The 17,085-nt window shown below is 46.8% G+C and overlaps 6 protein-coding genes across 6 annotated transcripts; 3 read left to right on the top strand and 3 right to left on the bottom strand.

The window, feature by feature from the left end:
* Positions 1-510: 510 nt before the first annotated feature.
* HO133_005148 (uncharacterized protein) lies at positions 511-3,137 on the bottom strand (the record flags this gene model as incomplete). The annotated part of the gene is made up of 5 exons (XM_037296060.1): positions 511-607; positions 672-798; positions 854-2,594; positions 2,659-2,754; positions 2,850-3,137. The coding sequence occupies 5 exons, from the start codon at positions 3,135-3,137 to the stop codon at positions 511-513; spliced, it is 2,349 nt and encodes a 782-aa protein (XP_037148758.1).
* Positions 3,138-4,424: 1,287 nt separating this feature from the next.
* Positions 4,425-5,640, top strand: HO133_005147 (uncharacterized protein; the record flags this gene model as incomplete). The annotated part of the gene is made up of 2 exons (XM_037296059.1): positions 4,425-4,499; positions 4,573-5,640. The coding sequence occupies 2 exons, from the start codon at positions 4,425-4,427 to the stop codon at positions 5,638-5,640; spliced, it is 1,143 nt and encodes a 380-aa protein (XP_037148757.1).
* Positions 5,641-6,997: 1,357 nt separating this feature from the next.
* On the bottom strand, positions 6,998-8,578 carry HO133_005146 (uncharacterized protein; the record flags this gene model as incomplete). Its single annotated transcript, XM_037296058.1, has 4 exons — positions 6,998-7,515; positions 7,569-7,668; positions 7,721-7,762; positions 7,814-8,578. The coding sequence occupies 4 exons, from the start codon at positions 8,576-8,578 to the stop codon at positions 6,998-7,000; spliced, it is 1,425 nt and encodes a 474-aa protein (XP_037148756.1).
* Positions 8,579-11,076: 2,498 nt separating this feature from the next.
* HO133_005145 (uncharacterized protein) lies at positions 11,077-11,754 on the top strand (the record flags this gene model as incomplete). The annotated part of the gene is made up of 2 exons (XM_037296057.1): positions 11,077-11,394; positions 11,446-11,754. 2 exons carry the CDS (start codon positions 11,077-11,079, stop codon positions 11,752-11,754), a joined length of 627 nt encoding a protein of 208 aa, XP_037148755.1.
* Positions 11,755-12,214: 460 nt separating this feature from the next.
* HO133_005144 (uncharacterized protein) lies at positions 12,215-15,141 on the bottom strand (the record flags this gene model as incomplete). The annotated part of the gene is made up of 7 exons (XM_037296056.1): positions 12,215-12,499; positions 12,575-13,796; positions 13,861-14,583; positions 14,705-14,724; positions 14,808-14,885; positions 14,985-15,002; positions 15,103-15,141. The coding sequence occupies 7 exons, from the start codon at positions 15,139-15,141 to the stop codon at positions 12,215-12,217; spliced, it is 2,385 nt and encodes a 794-aa protein (XP_037148754.1).
* Positions 15,142-16,268: 1,127 nt separating this feature from the next.
* HO133_005143 (uncharacterized protein) lies at positions 16,269-16,898 on the top strand (the record flags this gene model as incomplete). The annotated part of the gene is made up of 3 exons (XM_037296055.1): positions 16,269-16,456; positions 16,521-16,663; positions 16,831-16,898. The coding sequence occupies 3 exons, from the start codon at positions 16,269-16,271 to the stop codon at positions 16,896-16,898; spliced, it is 399 nt and encodes a 132-aa protein (XP_037148753.1).
* Positions 16,899-17,085: the final 187 nt, after the last annotated feature.

Genomic DNA, 17,085 nt, shown 5'->3' with positions numbered 1-17,085 from the left:
CTACTTTGTGGTCCCTTCGAACCCGTCAACGCTGATGAAAAGGCCATGACGGAGTAGCCATATCCTTGAAGGAATGTCAAACATTCTATCCAGGTCACCCGTGGGGTCAACGCAATCGTCGAGGACCGAGCGCTTGGGTATCAAATTACTTCATTATTCTATAAGCGTCTAAGCTTCGCTGTCTAAATCCTGTCACCCCATGCTATGTTTTTCATCGTGCCTCCTCTGGGCCCCGTCACCAGCTGTCTTTCGTAGCAGAAGCGACATCTTCATGCTTCGTACGCTCAGCCATAGATACTCTTGGTTTTCGACTCCAAGAGCCCTCACCTTGGCTGGCAAATGCTATTATTATTATGGTTTTCTCAACTTCTGACCTCGTGCCCAGTGGTCAACAGAAAGAGACCCACGCAATGCGTCCATATTTGCCTTTGAAGGGTCGATTGAAGACAATGAAAGAGGCCGAAGCGAAACATGCTGTGCAGATTCTCGCCAATGCTTATGGTCGGATTACTACCGAGTGATGATGAGCGAAAAACCGTCCACCCATTGACCGCACGAGCCGGATAAACCTGCGATGCAGTATCCTCGAGGTGGTATTAGGGTGTGCCTGTTCACGGATCAATCAACAGGCGTGCTCGGATATAGATATAGTGCGGGCAGAGGAGACATACCCAGATCCACCGTTTGGATTACCAAAAACACCTGATCGTCTGCCTAGGCTTGTCAGTATTTCAATGCCGTCGATCCAGAGTCCAGCTCGCAGATAAAACCCCAGCAAGATTTCGCCTCGTCGTGTATCTAAGACTGATAAGAACTTTTGGTTGCAACAAGTCGGTGTGCGCTTTGAACGTACCAAACATGAATTCGCTGCCGCCCGGCTGGCCTTCTCTTTTTCCAAACAGTTGGCTTGTTGAATCTTCGTACAAGAACTCCAAGCCATCTAATGCAAAGCCGTGATATACTTTGATCGATGTGAGTAGCTTGTTTTGTAAATGAGCTGTTTCGAGTATGACCTGCTCAGGTTGACTGCCTTCCTGCCCAGACTCCCCTAACTTGCAACCCTTGAATCCCAATTGCCCATTTGGTAGCTTCACCACGTGGTTTTTTGACCTCAAGAGCGTATTAAAATCGACAACTTCATGGCTTCCTTGCCCGGCAGAATAGATCTTGATCCTTAATTTCTTGCTGTTCTTCCTGTCCTCTGGCAACCGAGCTTTTAGATCATTTTCGGTAAGCACGATCTGTCGCGGCGGACCGACTGACTGAACATCGCCACTACTGTACTCGAGCCAAGCACGACAAGTCTCGTCACCCTCAGCAAAGATTTCGACAAAAGAGACACCGGTGGGGGCCGTGATGAGAGCTTTTCCATTATCAGCAGGCCATACTTGGATGCTCTCGTCGGGATTGAGCGGCCCGTCTGTTGGTAATCGAAAGCATGGATGGTACTTGAAGCGTAGTGCATCAAGCCTGTGCCAACCGCACTCGTCTTTTGGCAGACACAGTCGTACACCCGGTGATTTCGTTCGAGTCGAATATGGTTCTCTGCACAGGAAAGTTCGATTTAGGCGCACGTAATCCCGCAGCATGATGCCAGACTCTTGATGAGGGCAGCCGAACAAGTGACCGGTCTCGTGAAGGTGAGCACCTATTCCTATGTTTGCGGCCTCCCAATTGCTTCCTGATTCGTTGCAATCGTTCGCAACAAAGTTGGTGTTTGTTCTAGTGCAGTCAGAGAAAGCAGGGACTACCTCCTCAATGCTTGCAGGATAGCTCTGAAGAGCTTGAGAGCCAAAGATTGCGAGCTGCACCTCGCCAGTGCCTCCACCAAGAGCTGCATGACCGGTGATGGTCTTTGCTTTCGTATCCCAGTGCGCATCAAGCAACAATAGCGAGATGAACTGCATTTGCCCTTTGACGGGATTGAAATGCTCTTTGACTGCTTCCATCGCAATGCTGTAGAGCTCACCCTTGTGAGTTGCATTGTCATACTGTTGTGCAAGATCTAAATCCCGAAGCTCTTTCACCGTCTTTTCTGTTCTCACGACATGCACCTTTGCTTCATTCCTCATCTGTCCCATCTCTTTGTCTCGAAAGGTCAAGGATCCAGTCTGCCATTCTTCTTCAAATCGAAAGCATCTCCTTCCGAAGCCGTTGCGGTACATCTGTTCTCCTGTGAACGCTTGCCATAAGTATGCCGCCATACGGAACTTCCGGACCGCTATGTCCAAATCATTCCCTTCTCTCTGCTTTCGCTCCGGCACGGCGTCGAAAGTGGCTGGAGAGTCCTTTCCTAGCAGTATAACAAGTTGGAGCGGTGGTGAATTGATCAACGGAAGGAAGTTGACGTTGATCCAAGAAGAATGTGCGGGTAGAGAGGAGTTGTTGGAAGCTACTTTTGGAGACATAAAGTCAAAACGTAATCGGTTGGGACCAGGGGATAAATGGACCAAAGCTTTGAAGTGGGAATCGCTAACAGGCCACATCGTTGCCGGGAAACTATCTTGATGATGGCACACCGTCAAAGTACCGTCGAGCGTCTTTTCCGAAGGGTCACCTATTTGACCATACACGAGGAGCACTTTTTGGTGTACCTGTCCAAGCATTTTTAGCGAAGCTCACAGACTGTGCTCAGTCTTGCTAGCAGAGTGCACCCACCCAGGAGTTGTCGGAAATGGATAATATCCGGGGCGCAAAGCTTGAAACTGGCATCTTAAGTGTAGTGGTTCCATTGATGGATGGAGTGCTCAGTCCCTATGCAACGGACACGTCAGCACCACTCTTCGGCTTCTCTCGAATCGTCCAACATCTGAGTGACATATTTGTTGCCGAACGGAAGCAGGGCGTACCATGAAACTGCTTCTGTTGCTCACTGAGCTTAAGGGCATTGGCCTTTGAGGCAATGGTGTCATTGCGCCGGTGGACTTGCTCGTGACAAGGGTTGGAGTGGATTGGTGTGGTTGTATTGAAGAAGGGGGTGTGGAGGAGGCATAGACGGAGTTTATAGTGGAGGAGGATTTGGTGGTTGGAACGGTGCCATTGGTGCCATTGGAACCGTTTGATTCGTTGGAGCTGTTTGGGGATTTGTCTGTCTTAGAGGTTGTCTTCTTGCGCCGAAATTCCTTGAAGAAAGGCATTCTAGGCTGTAAATATGTCGCGTACTATCCAAAGAGGATGTGTGTCTCTATTTGCCTCCAGATAACGAGCGGGTTCATGGAGAAGAGTGTATAGTGGAATTAGTGGATGTGGAGCTCATGCCGAGAGATGCTAGGCGTTCTTGAAACGAGTGATTTGAGTGTGCCAATGAAACCCAAGATTGAAGCTCAACGATAAGGAAGGCTTGAAGAAGAAGAAGAAGAAGAAGAAGAAGCAGAGGAAGAGGAAGAGGAAGAGGAAGAGGAAGAAATGCTGCCAAGAGCCAAAATGGAAAGACTGTGAGGTAAACCTTCCAAGGAAAATAAGGCAAGAACGATGGATGTACTCTACTCTCAGTCTCTCTCTTTACCAGTCAGGTAGGCTGTAGCAGACTAGCAGTAGCACTAAGGTAAGGTATGGTAAGGCAGCTAAGGTAAGGTAGTTACCTAGCTAGCCTTGCCGCCGGAGCCATGGCCCAAATCATCATTCATCAATGCCGATGATGAGCTTTTCAACTCTCTCACTATCTACCACTAGCCCTATCCTGTCATTCCCTTCCAAATTTAGGGAGATACAATGCAGCAATGCAGCAATGCAGCAAGGCAGCCAGGCAGCCTATACCCATAGGTATCTCTATTGATTGTTCCCTTCTTCTACGCAGGATGCATCTTCAACCGTGGGAAAGTAAAAGAAGCGTCCGAGACACACATCTTGTCATCACTCATCAGTACTTTACTGTAATGTACATACCTATCCCTATCATGACACCGGCACGGCTAAAAGTAGGTACTTTCTTACATATCAAGTCATCATGAATTTGACTGGCCGAGGCATAGCCGGGAAGATCCTTAACTTCAAGCAATTCACTGGTCAATTCTCTTCGAGGCGCGTGTCGCTTTTATGAAATGCATTAATTTTATGTCCACGCCTAATGCCAACCTCCTCCTGGTCTTAGAGTACCTACATAATTTACCAAGTAGGCTTACCCCGTATTAAATTACATTGAATACAGAACAGCAACTCACCGTTCAATCCTTCCCATCTTCCCTTCAAACTCCTACCTCTGCTTTCTTTCTCTTCCTCAGACCAGAAAAGTGACCGCGGCTGCATCTTTCCAGAGTGTCGAGTGCCGAGTGCTGATTCCAGAACGGCCGGCCTGATTCCTTCGACTAGATAGCCGCCCTCGACTTTCTACTTTCTTCCATAACTACTTACTCCATTGCCTATCACACAACACTTCACACTTGTCATTCCCACCTCTCAGCCTTGCTCTCACTTCCACAATCGCAATGTCGGCAACTTTTCGGCAAACTCCTCCCACAGAGGTCGTATCCAAGGTTCTGAGGAGGGCAGAGGTAGCAAAGGTAGAGCCGCAGTCTCTTACAATCATCTCTATACCTGACAGCCAGAACATGTGGCTAAATCCACCTACACTAGATCGCTAGAAAGTTACAGGATCGTCTTGCTCTGGCCAGCTACAAAGCCCAGCACGGCCAAGAGAGTCTCAGCTTCAACGACGTTGAAGCCCGCCTTGAACAGACTGTGAAGCGGAAGAGACCTGGCTCGAGTATTGAAACGTCCTCGAATTCTTCCTCGAGCTCCTCAGAGCATCAAATATTCTCTAGTGGTCTTGCTTCGTCACCCCTGACCGGCCCCATGTTTTCGGACGATATCCGTAGCTCCGGACACAGCAAAACATCTCGAAAGAGGAACATCTATCAGTCTACGGCCATTGACCTCGCAATGAAACCTCAGAAACGGATGAGATCGCTTTCTATGGCACCGCCCCAGTTCGAGACATCTCGGTCATCTTGGAAAAGCTCTCATGATCTGCCAGAGTCGTCCCCAGTCTATCATCGCCGAGACTCTTACCACCACTTTTCGAGCTCTCATGGCCCGAGCCTATCATTTACATCCAAGGCGTCCACTGTTCCCGGCTCGCCTCCTTTCGGCCATGTCTCTGAGGAAGAGGACGCTGATCTGCCAACACGTTCACATCGGACAAGTTCATCAGCCTATCGTTCTTCACCTCCTCGCACACCTCCTCCCACCAGAAGCCGCGCTGCGCGCCAGCGCAAGGGTAATGCGGCCGGCGAGGAAGGGGCGGACTTACTCCTATACCTTGCCACATCACCCTCGCCTGCGAATCCAGGTGCTAAATCGTCTCGAGTATTCGCTCCCTCAACGCCACCCTCTAAAAATCAAGCACTTCCTTCGTCCATGATGTCTACGCCAGGTATGGGTGACTTCAATACCCCTGGCCAGCAGTTCAACTTCGCAGACTTCGTCAACGTCACTCCAAGTCCAGCCCAGGGCGCTTTTCTTGGAAGTCGCACCCCTGGCTTGCCCAAGACACCTCTGGCAGCGATAGAAGCCAGGCGAAGACTGAATTTCGACAGCCTGGTGCCCCCAGGCGGAAGTCCGAATCTCAGCAACATTGGGCGAGGATCTATTAATAAAGAAAACGGCCTTGGTATGGAACTGGGTGGAGAGCTGGTCTCTTAAAAAGTACATCTTGAAAAGTACATTCTGATCAAAAGGCAGGGCACAGGGGTGGTGAAAGCTCCTGTAATGAAATCGTGGGTCAAGTCGACGGAATGGTGCAAGGGTGTTCTTGCGATGGACAACGAAGAGGTAAACTGCAGGACTCGTTGCCATTGCGGAAATGGGATTTGCTCATTTATGTGGCCTACTTTCACGCTCACGAGATCAAGTCCGTATTCGTAAAAGTTCTGTAGCGGTGTAGCTACTGATAGCCATGGCTCAGTGGGAAATCAAACCGAGTATCGATAATTCTTCCAGTTCACTGGAAGGAGTGGAAGCACGCGTTCCATCACGCCAGAACACGAAAAAGCACGCGAACTCTCGTTCTTGAGCCCCTCGCCGCTTTCGGCATATGCCAAGCAAAGCGGCACTGATCCCTCGTCATCCACTCTGCTTTCTGACACCACATCTACAACAATGGCCGCCTGTATCTTCTGCAAGATCATCAAAGGTCTCCTGTCTTCCATATCATCTCTATCACCCTCTGAAGGAATCTGACTGACAGGCCGAAAGGCGACATCCCCTCATTCACGCTCTTTGAAAGCGAGCGAGTGTTCGCCTTCCTTGATATCCAACCATTGAGCCAAGGCCATGCTGTTCGTCTTCACTTTGCTATGCTCCCGGGATCGCTTATGCAGGTTGAGCTGATGTCGGCCGTGTGTGCAGCTTGTCGTGCCGAAAGCCCATGGTTCGAAGCTTACGGATATTCCAGACGATCAGTTGGAAGAGATCTTAGTATGGGACCACCCTTCCCCCCCCCAAAAGCCTTTCCTTCGAGCCTTGGGTGCAGCGACGTGAGACATGCGAACGCTGACCTGGTGTACAGCCCGTAGCTAAAAAGCTGGCCAAGGCGACGGGCTCCGAGAACTACAATATCCTACAGAATAATGGGAGGTTGGCGCATCAAGAGGTTGACCACGTAATATGTTTCCATCACTATGCTCCTTGCGTTAACTTCCAGTCGATGTACTGACTTTTCGTCATTGGAGGTTCACTTCCACATGGTATGCAGACGAGTCCTGGTGGCAGATTCCACCGTGAATACGTCTAACGAAGATCAGATACCCAAACCGAACCAGCAAGAAGGGTTGGGTATTGGCTGGCCGGCATCAGAAACAAACATGGAAATGCTAAAGACGTATTTCAACGAGGTCCAGGCGAAAATGTAGAATACTGATTAAAGATTGGAACGTGTAGTATGTACAGCATGAGAGGTCGGGCATGACGGTGACCGTCGAATCATGGCTTCGTACAACATCGGATCTCACTCCATAGCCACCCGTTACTTCTAGGGCATACAGAGATCCCCTCAACCATACTAGTCCAGCTCATCCGTTCGGTGTTCTGGAGGAAGTGGGCCGTTCTGAATCGAATGATGGCCAGCATTTGAACCAGTAGCGCTGTTGGGAGACCCGTAGTACTGGATCTGCCCACCCTCTCTGATTATACCAGTACGATCGTACAAAGTCCTTGCCCTCAGATACGGATCGAGCTCCCAGTAACCAGTTCGTAATCGGTTGGTCAGCTCGGATCTTCTCTGTTGCAGCGCATGCGTCGAATTAGGATCACGGATCCATTGCTGCGTTGTGGCCTCGTAGTCCTTGACCACTGCAGCTCGCTCGTCCAGCAGACGCTGTCTTGTTACACCGTCTGACTGTAGCTTGTTTTCTCCAGCGACTGGCTCAACATATTGGTAGGTCCACGGGTCGTCTCCTCCTAGTTCCCTGATAATATGGCTTCGCTCGACAAACTCTGCTAGCTCCTCTACGTTCTTGGTGAAATGGACTTTGCCCGCTACCACTGGGTCTAGCCAGCCCCTGATCAATTTCCAAACGCCTGCACAATTAGCATGTTGCGTCGTCCCTTGGCTGGTCTTGATGACAGCTTACCCTGAAACATCCAAGGGGACTTATGCACGAGAACAACTCCTAGACTTTCTGGGTAGTTCGCCTCAAAAACCTTGATCATGAACTTCACGGGGCCGTAATCCTGATGGCTAAGTCAACACAAGAAATGGCTACTTCGAAAGGGACCAACATACCAGATTCGCCATGGAAAAATCCGTCATGTCAAAGATGATGGCCTAGCACTATTGTTGAGAACTCGGCCAACAATTCGATATTGAGATACTCACTGCAGTGTCCACGTTAGGAGAAAGGAGCAATCTAGCAGTCTCAATCGTGTACACCGTAAACCTCTCGAGGCTAGCTTCACTCTGCTCTCCTTGTTTGTGCAACTTCACCCTCACAAAGGTGAGTGGCCTTCCCTCTTTGTCCGTGCCATGCAAAAAGCTCTTTCCCAGCCTCATTTGCGTCAGAAAATCATGGCCTTCTTTCTTGGTTGGGCTGGTTGAGTTAATGCTATCGTCCAAGGCGCCGGCCTCTCCCCTTCTTACTATGTCGTCGTCTACATGCATTTCTTGCATTCGCCAGTGCATTGTAGAAATTAACATTATCAGAGCATTTTGCACATTCCATTTGCGCGCCCGAAGAAACCTCAGCAGCAAGCCATCAGGATCATCATGCTTGACCATACTCCAGAAAGCCGTACGTATAGCTTCTGGAGACTGGCTTTCGAGAACTTTGTGGAATTCCTTTGCCTGACCATATTTGTCGTTTGCATCTGTAGCAGACACACTTTCAGCGTCCTCGGTACCAACGTCATCATGATGTTTCCTGCTGAACAAGTTCACGCGCTTCTTCTTCTTCTTTTCTGAGCCAACCGTCCCGGCCTGCTCAGCAGTTTCGGATCCCGTTATTGATACAGCATCACCGTTGGTACCATTGTTGAAGCCAGACACGCCGAAGACTTTCAATGTCGCAGTCCACATCTCCTGTAATCTGAGTTCCTGTTCCTTCGTGAGGTTGCCGGGTCTCCCCGGGAGTGCAGCGCCAGGCATGATTGCGTATTCCTCTGTCTCTTTGTAGTCCTCTGTACCCTCGAAAGAGTCTTCGTGCTCTGGGGGTTTTGTAGGCTGGTATAGGTAGACAAATCCGCCGACTAGACTTGCTAGAAGAAGGATAACGGTCGTTGGGCCGGAGAGGCCGCTTTGCACGATGCGCCAACGGCACTCGAGAAGAGTGTGATACGGTTGTCTCCAGGCGGTATGCGGCGAAGCGGAAATCCTAGAGACAGATCGAGACCGCGAAATAGCGGGATGGTGTTGGAGTCTTAGAGAGAGAGGACGCAGGATGCTGCGAGAGTACATATACACAGTCCTAACGAGTGGAATGTCATTGGCGTGTCAGGCTGTGTCATAGGTCTCTAAGGATGATGAGGAGGATGAGAATGAGAATGAATGATTCTATAAGCCGTGCTCTAGAACATCTGAAGCTGTCCAACTCGTGGAGACCATTACTGTATGATTACTGTACAAGTTTAGGCCCATGAATTAAATTCATAAAAAGTAATTAATTTTTAAATCTGATTTCGAGATTGAATTGGACTCTCGAAGAGTGAAAATAATTTAATTTAAGATTTACTTAGAACTATAAAATCGAAATTTATAAATTTTAAATTATTTAAAAGCGTAAGTTATATTCTATAATTTAAAAAAAAAAAAAAAAAAATTTAATAGAAAAAAGAGAAATTATATTAATAATAAGTTTATAGAGAGTTAATTAACTTTATATTGATTTAAATTTAATTAATAAGAAGTTAATTTTAATATCTATTATAGTCTATTTTTTTTTTTTTTTTTTTTTACGATTTTTACGATTCTACGATTTTACGATTTTTTTAATAAGAAAAATTTATAGATTCGAATCGAGGACGAAGCGAAATAGTTTCGAATTTTATTAAAATTATTATTACTCGACTATCTAAGCTTATATTAAAGGATAATCTTAATAGAGTAAATAAGTTTTTAATAAGCGATATTTAAATTCTTTATTCTAAAATATTTATAAGACTAAATTTAATAATTCTTTTTTTATTTAAAAGCGTAAATTATATTCTATAATTTAAAAAAAAAATTAAAATTTTAATAGAAAATAAAAAAGTTATTTTAAAATTAAATAATATATATCTATTTTTTAATTAAGGCTATCGACTATCGAGTAAAATTAATAAGCGAACTTTTAATAGACGATATTTAAATTTCTTATCTTTAAATATTTAAAAGACTAAATTTAATAACTTTTTTTTATTTAAAAGCGTAAATTACGTTCTATAATTTAAAAAAAATTCTAAAATTTTAATAGAAAATAAAAAAGTTATTCTAAAATTAAATAATATATATCTATTTTTTAATTAGCTATTAGTAAATTTAATAAGCGAACTTTAATAAGCGATATTTAAGGTCCTTACCCTTTAATAATTATAAGATTAAATTTTACAATCTTTAAATCATTGAAAAGCGTATACTACTGTTAAGGAATTATTATGATTTAACTCATATATGTGTGTGGTGTAAAAGATGTTGATTATCTATGTGGTCTGCAGGCAGATATGTGCGGTGCCAAGCCTACGCTAGTGGCCCTATGAGTATCCCTGAGGCATCTCATGACAACTACGATCTATAATTTAAAAAAGAAATCTTAAATTTTTAATAAAAATAAAAAGTTATTCTATTTGTGAATAAGGTACATCTATTTTTTTAATAAGAGGTCTCGAATAACTTAGATAACTTAGATAGTCTTAACTTAGATAGTCTAGCCAAAAGGCGTACGGAGGGTGACACCAAAAGTCCTGCACATGCGCTAAATCTCTTGGCATGCTTGGCATTTTGATAAATCTGACCTTTTTCTTGGATAGCTTCATTTTTCTAGTGATGACATAGAGAATATAGAGAGGATTGCTTCTTACAGCTATGTTGAGGACTTCATATGTGATACAAAGTCTTAAGATTCTCCCCCTTTTCTCGTGGGCCAGTGCGTTTAGCATTGACGTCGCAATTCGGTAAATACACTCTTCATGCATGGCTGTAACGTCGCTACAACGCGTATGCACTCCGTATGTATACACTCCGTATGTATGTATCTCATATGTACAGCATTGACGTCGCTGTTAAGTAAAAAGCAGTGATATTGAGGATATTCAAAATATTCAGAATTTTGCCAAGCATGCCAAGAGATTTAGCGCATGTGCAGGACTTTTGGTGTCACCCTCCGTAATAACCTCGAATTTATAATTGGCTGTACATATAAATTCAAGGTTTTTTTTAGCTCAGCCCTATCTTATTCTCTTATATATACTGATTATACTGCATCAAACAACCGAAACAAGTGGGCCCTCGGCATCTCCAAGGGCCCGATGGTGCGGACAGATCCCCCTACGAGTACAACCACAACATTCACGTACGGTACAAATCTTCAACTCGACTACGCCGTACGCGCCGTGCACAATACTCTTCTTCTTGGCCCAAAACGTCATCCACTGCCTTAGATTTCCTAAAGTATGGATTTCTCCAATCCCAAACGCTCCACTTCCGCATCTCACAACAAGCCCCCCTCTCGGCCCTCCACCCCTCTACGGCCCAGCTCACGCACATCCCTCCGCGACAGTCAAACCTTCACCCCCAAGACCGGCTCTTCTGCCTCTCCTCTCGAGTTTCTTGAGCCTGCCTTTGCCGAACTCTCCGACTCAATGGCCGACCTAGAGGCCAACTTCATGCATCTGCAGTTGATGCACGAGAGCTTGAGCAGATTCAATGAGAGCTTTGCAAGTTTCCTGTATGGGATGAACATGAATGCTTTCTGCGTGGATTTCCCAGAGGTGCGTTCTGCGTCTTCTTGAGAGAACGGTGGCATTGAAGCATCGTAACAGGCTCCCATATTGGATTCCTTCAAACGCGCGAAACAGAATGAAGAGCATGGCCAATCTGCAGATCATGTCTCCCGTCCCGACTTTGCCGATGAGACTTTTATGACAACGGATACATCCTTTGTTGAAAATCCGCCTTCCTCTCGAGGCCCCACCAAGTTTGCAACACCGGCACCCATGGCCCGTCCAAGTTCGGGGCTTAACAAGCGCGGAGGTGCTGAGACTCAGCCAATAGGAGGAAGAGGAGGAGCAGCGCGTGGTAATCCACGGGGCAGCGGTATCGCAAGAGGGAAGCCAAGGGTTACACGTTGAAATGATGAGGGTTCCGATTCGGGAGGCGAATGACTATGCGCCACTCCTGATGTATGCCGTGCAAGTAGCTTGTGTTGATAGATACTCCAAATCGTTTATAGTGTTAACCCCATCTAACAGAGAGTCAGGGGTTACCTAAAAAGACAGTAATCTGAACGAAGACTTACTGAGGTCGGGGTTTGCATAGATAGCAGTAGAGTACTACGTTTATGGAAGGTACACATATCGTGATTTACGCAAGTTTCCTCATGGACCGTAATGGGATTTTCATGTACAAGTCGGGCAGCACAAAAGCATAACAATGCGTACAGGTAATGCCAAATTGACACTCGCATCGATCCCCCTAGTCTTTCAACACTGCAATCTGTACTGACTTTCATTTCCCTTGCTGGTAACAAAGCCTCAGCGCCTCCTAAGGCAACACCGAGGACTACTTTCTCTGAGCAGTCTACAATTCTTCTTAAGCATTTGCCCCACTCTCGGTCTGCGCCTCTGCATGTCTTGCCATGGTGTTTAATGCACTGCCATCCTTGAACCACGCGATCTGGCTTTCGTTGAAGGTGTGCTGCAGCTTTGCTTCCCAAACCTTGCCATCTTTGGGGTGTACCCTCAACGTCAAGGGTTTGCCGACGGCCAATTGCGTGCACATAACATCGACTTTGTCATCTGGGTTGATTTTGTCATAGTCGGCGGGGTCGGCAAAAGTTAATGGCAACATGCCTTGTTTCTTGAGATTGGTTTCGTGCTGTAAGAGTGATAATCAGCGTGCCGATGGAACAGCCGGAACGTAGATGCGAAGCAAGCCTAGGGAAGAACTCACGATACGGGCAAAACTACGAGTAATGATCGCGATACCACCGAGATGCCTTGGCTCGAGAGCGGCATGTTCCCTTGAACTGCCCTCGCCATAATTCCAGTCACCGACTACGACCCATTGGATACCTTTCTTTTTGTAGTCTCTGGCTGTTGCAGGAACTGCACCGACCTCACCGGTTGCGAAGTTCTTGACCTTGTTGGCTTCGCCATTAGCAGCGTTGATTGCTCCAATTAACATGTTGTTGGAGATATTGTCGAGATGACCGCGGTATTTGAGCCAAGGACCCGCCATGGAAATGTGATCGGTTGTCGTCTTGCCTTTGGTTTTGATTAGGATTGGGATGTCTGTAGCATCCTTGCCATCCCACGCTTGAAATCCGGAGAGGATCTGAAGTCGGTCGCTTTCTGGAGACACAGCAACAGAAATCGAAGCTCGCTCCTCGGGTGGTGCTTGGTAAGTATCCTGGCCAGGGTCATAACCGTTTGCAGGTAGGCCATCTCCGGTAGGAGCAGACAACTTGAACTCGTTACCGTCCTTGTCCTTCAAGGTATCGGTCAGAGGGTTGAAATTTAGCGTGCCAGCCAACGATAGGGCGACCACAAGATCTGGTGAGGTGACGAAGGAGTGTGTTGCAGGATTCGCATCGTTTCTTCCAGTGAAATTACGGTTGTACGACGAGAGAATGGAATTAGCCTCGCCCTTTTTGACATCCCTTCGATCCCACTGACCAATGCACGGTCCGCAAGCGTTCGCCAAGACCATACCACCAAAATCCTCAAGAGTCTTAAGCTGACCATCTCGCGCGATTGTAGCACGAATTTGCTCGGATCCGGGAGTGACCGTGAACATTGATTTGGCCTTAACGCCGTGATCAAGAGCATCACGTGCAATTGATGCAGCGCGAGACATGTCTTCGTAGGATGAGTTTGTGCAGGAGCCAATCAGTCCAACTTTTAACTCCTCTGGCCACTTATTGGCAGACACCGCTTCTTTGAACTTGGAGATGGGGGTCGCCAAGTCAGGGGTGAATGGCCCATTGATGTGGGGCTCCAGTTCTGAAAGGTTTAATTCAATGAGTTCGTCGTACTGAGCCCCTTCGTCTTCATGCAACTCTGCGGCATATGTTCTGGCGAAGTCTCCAATAGACTTCCGCTTCGTCGCTGCCAGGTAATCATACATTCTTTCGTTGAATGGGAAGACCGAGGTGGTGGCACCGATTTCAGCGCTAGGAATGCATTAGTGTGATGCTCAGGACGCCATGATAGACAAAAAAAGAAAGAACAACTCACCCCATGTTACATATGGTCCCCATTCCTGTCGAAGACAATGACTTGACACCAGGCCCATGGTACTCAATGATGGCTCCTGTTCCACCTTTGACTGTCAGGATACCAGCAACTTTCAAGATGATGTCTTTGGGCGCTGTCCAGCCAGACATCTCCCCAGTCAGCCGTACACCGATGACCTTTGGCGCTTTGAGCTCCCACGGAAGATTTGCCATAACATCCACTGCATCCGCACCACCGACCCCGATAGCACACATGCCGAGACCACCCGCGTTTGGTGTATGCGAGTCAGTACCAATCATCAGACCTCCGGGAAAGGCATAGTTCTCTAAAACGATCTGGTGGATGATACCCGAGCCGGGTTTCCAAAATCCGATGTTGTATTTAGCGCACGAAGAGGATAAGAAGTCGTAAACTTCCTTGTTGATATCCTGAGCTCTCGCAAGATCCTTTTCGCCACCGATTCGGGCCTCGATCAAATGATCGCAATGGACAGTTGTAGGAGTGGCTACTGATGGCATGTTTGCAGACATGAATTGTAGAATAGCCATCTGGGCTGTCGCGTCTTGACAAGCAACCCGGTCAGGTCTCAGCTTCAGGTATGACTTTCCTCGCTCGATGTCTTGTCCATGAGGATCGTCGAGATGTGAGTAGAGGATCTTTTCCGCATATGTCAAAGGGCGGTTAAGACGAGATCGAACAACGGAGAGATTTTCTGACATTTTCCTAGCAAAAAAAGCAAGGTTAATAATATTGACGGTTTTGGGCCTCCCATGCCGGCATCCAGACATTATCCGCCATACTGCGTAGAAGCCGAATGTTGCGACATAGAAAGGTAGGCACATACTTGTAGTTGATATAGTGACCCTGTAAAGCCACATCAGCGTCCGATTCAATGGGCAACTGAGAACACAAAGCATTGTGGACTCTAATGCATGCAGGAGCCATACCTTTTCCCAGTTGGTCATCTCGACCTTCTGAGCCAAGGGATCATCTGTGACTGTAGCGAGTGTTCGAGTACTCGAGAGCTATGGAGGACGTGGGTAAGCAGATAGAACGGCACAAGCAAGTTTGCAGCTCTGGAGTTGGAGCATCCTCGATAAAAGACGATCGCGAGGGAAACATACAACACTGACACTCGGGACCTGTGGATGCAGCTATCAGTATCGTCTTTGCTTGGATAGTAAGGCCGCTGCACGTATGCCCGTGGCCAAAGCTGGGGTGGGGAGCAACGGATGAACTTACCAGCTTGCCCAAGCGGGCAATGTGCCTTGTTGAAATCATCCTGATACAACTTGACTCGAGGAGAAAGTTGTGCCAGCCCGCACGCAACACAACTGTCGTGGGTGAGTAGGTGGGGAAGAAGAAAGTTGCTGTTGGCGGCGCTATGGACAAGAAGGAGATCCGAGATAATCGTATCTACCCCCATTCGCGCCATACCCCCATTTGCGCCATCTTAAATCCGATAAATCCGACATAGATAGCTACCACTACCATAGCTACCACTACCACTCATTCAAATAGCCTACTACCACAGTCTACCATAATGGCCAATACTACGGTACCATAGTCGCCGTCTATAGGCCTAGCATAGTAGGTATCCCTACCCTAGACTCAAATGTGGCCTACTTAAGCCCAATTAAGAAAAAGACTACTACATCTCTTACATTAGGCCTACTACTACTATTGAACCTCGCTCTATTATAGTAATAATAGCGAGATAGAAGATATAAAGGAGGTAAGAAGATAGTAGAAAAGAAGAGGTAGAAGAAGAAGAGGTAGTAGAAGAAGAGGTAGTATCGGTTTTTTCAAGACATGATAGGCCGATAAGGTCTAAAAAACGGTGATTTAGGCTCTCCGATATAGAAGCCTTGATAGCAATGACAGATCAATATTATTGTGCTAGTTTGCCATACAAATTTGGTGAAAGATAGGCATTTTGGTGTTGCGTCGGAATTGTCGGATTTAAGATGGCGCGAATGGGGGTATGACGCGAATGGGGGTAGATACGATTAAGTGATGCCGAAAGAGGTTACCTCCCGTCACCTAAATGCAATACCCCCTCGATCGACAGAATCACTAAACATTCTCAGTCTACGTACTTTACTTCACGGACATCAAAGTACAGTCTAAGGAGGTGTCGAAGTTTCTTCTCCATTAAGCCGAGTTCTGAGCATTTCGGATTGTTGAATGTTTGTTTGTCCAGAGTTTTGGCTTGCGTCGGAAGGTGACCAATCACAAATCAGAGATTTCCTTTATTCATCTCTACGACTCAAAACTTATTTTCCACAAATCATATTAATATCACACCCAAAAGATATTGATTGTGAGAATGGGTTCAATTCGAAGGAGCAAGACGAAACGTAGAACAAGGTCCGTTTGCAAAACTCGAGTCTGTATAGTAGCTAAACATGAATCCTAGAGATCTCGATCAGGTTCACGCAGATATCAGATCTGCAAAGCATTTGAGCCAGCATAAGAGCGCGAAACCAGCCGAAGACCGACCGGGCCTAGGCCAATTCTATTGTATTGAGTGTGCGAAATGGTTCGAGGGAGAGATTTTGATCCAGCACAGGAAAGGGAAGAACCACAAGAAAAGGTACTTTTGCCTTGGATTCTTGCTATCAGCTTTAACTTCAAAATGGGATACTAACAATCCCCAGGCTTCGTGCGTTACGTGCAGAGCCATACACACAGAAGGAGGCTGAAGCTGCCGTGGGGATCAGAACGGACAACGGCATCCGAAATAACGCATTAGCTGTGGCATCTGGAGAGCAGCCAGCTGCCATGGAGGTTGAGACTGCAGGTACCTGATGATATCCAAAATGGAAAAGTCAGAACGGCGAGATAATAGGTAGATCCTGAGTATGGCCACTGACTGTCGTCTGGGTAATTCCGAGACTGCAGACAAGCACTTGGTGCCAAGTTAGCCGATCCACTAAACCGCGGAGCTCACAAACCCATGTCAAATAGACAAGTATCTGATCGACCATGGATTACCCGTGGAACTGGAGGACAATGGCACGCATATCGAGGATTAGAGTCACATGGGGGAAAACGATGATCGCGAATGAATGTACCTTGAATGCTCTGTATAGAAGTAGCAAAGGTCGAACAGTATAGATGATTTCTTGTAGGAGAACCTATTGCAGAGAAGCTCGTATTCAAACGAGAGCAAATGAGGCCGCCTCTCGGGTTCGCTGAATTTGTGAGTTCTTGGTGGCTCAA

The sequence above is a fragment of the Letharia lupina genome (assembly GCF_014066315.1).
Source record: "Letharia lupina isolate WasteWater1 chromosome Unknown contig_20, whole genome shotgun sequence".
Lineage (NCBI taxonomy): Eukaryota > Fungi > Ascomycota > Lecanoromycetes > Lecanorales > Parmeliaceae > Letharia > Letharia lupina.
This window is presented reverse-complemented; position numbering and strand designations above follow the sequence as displayed.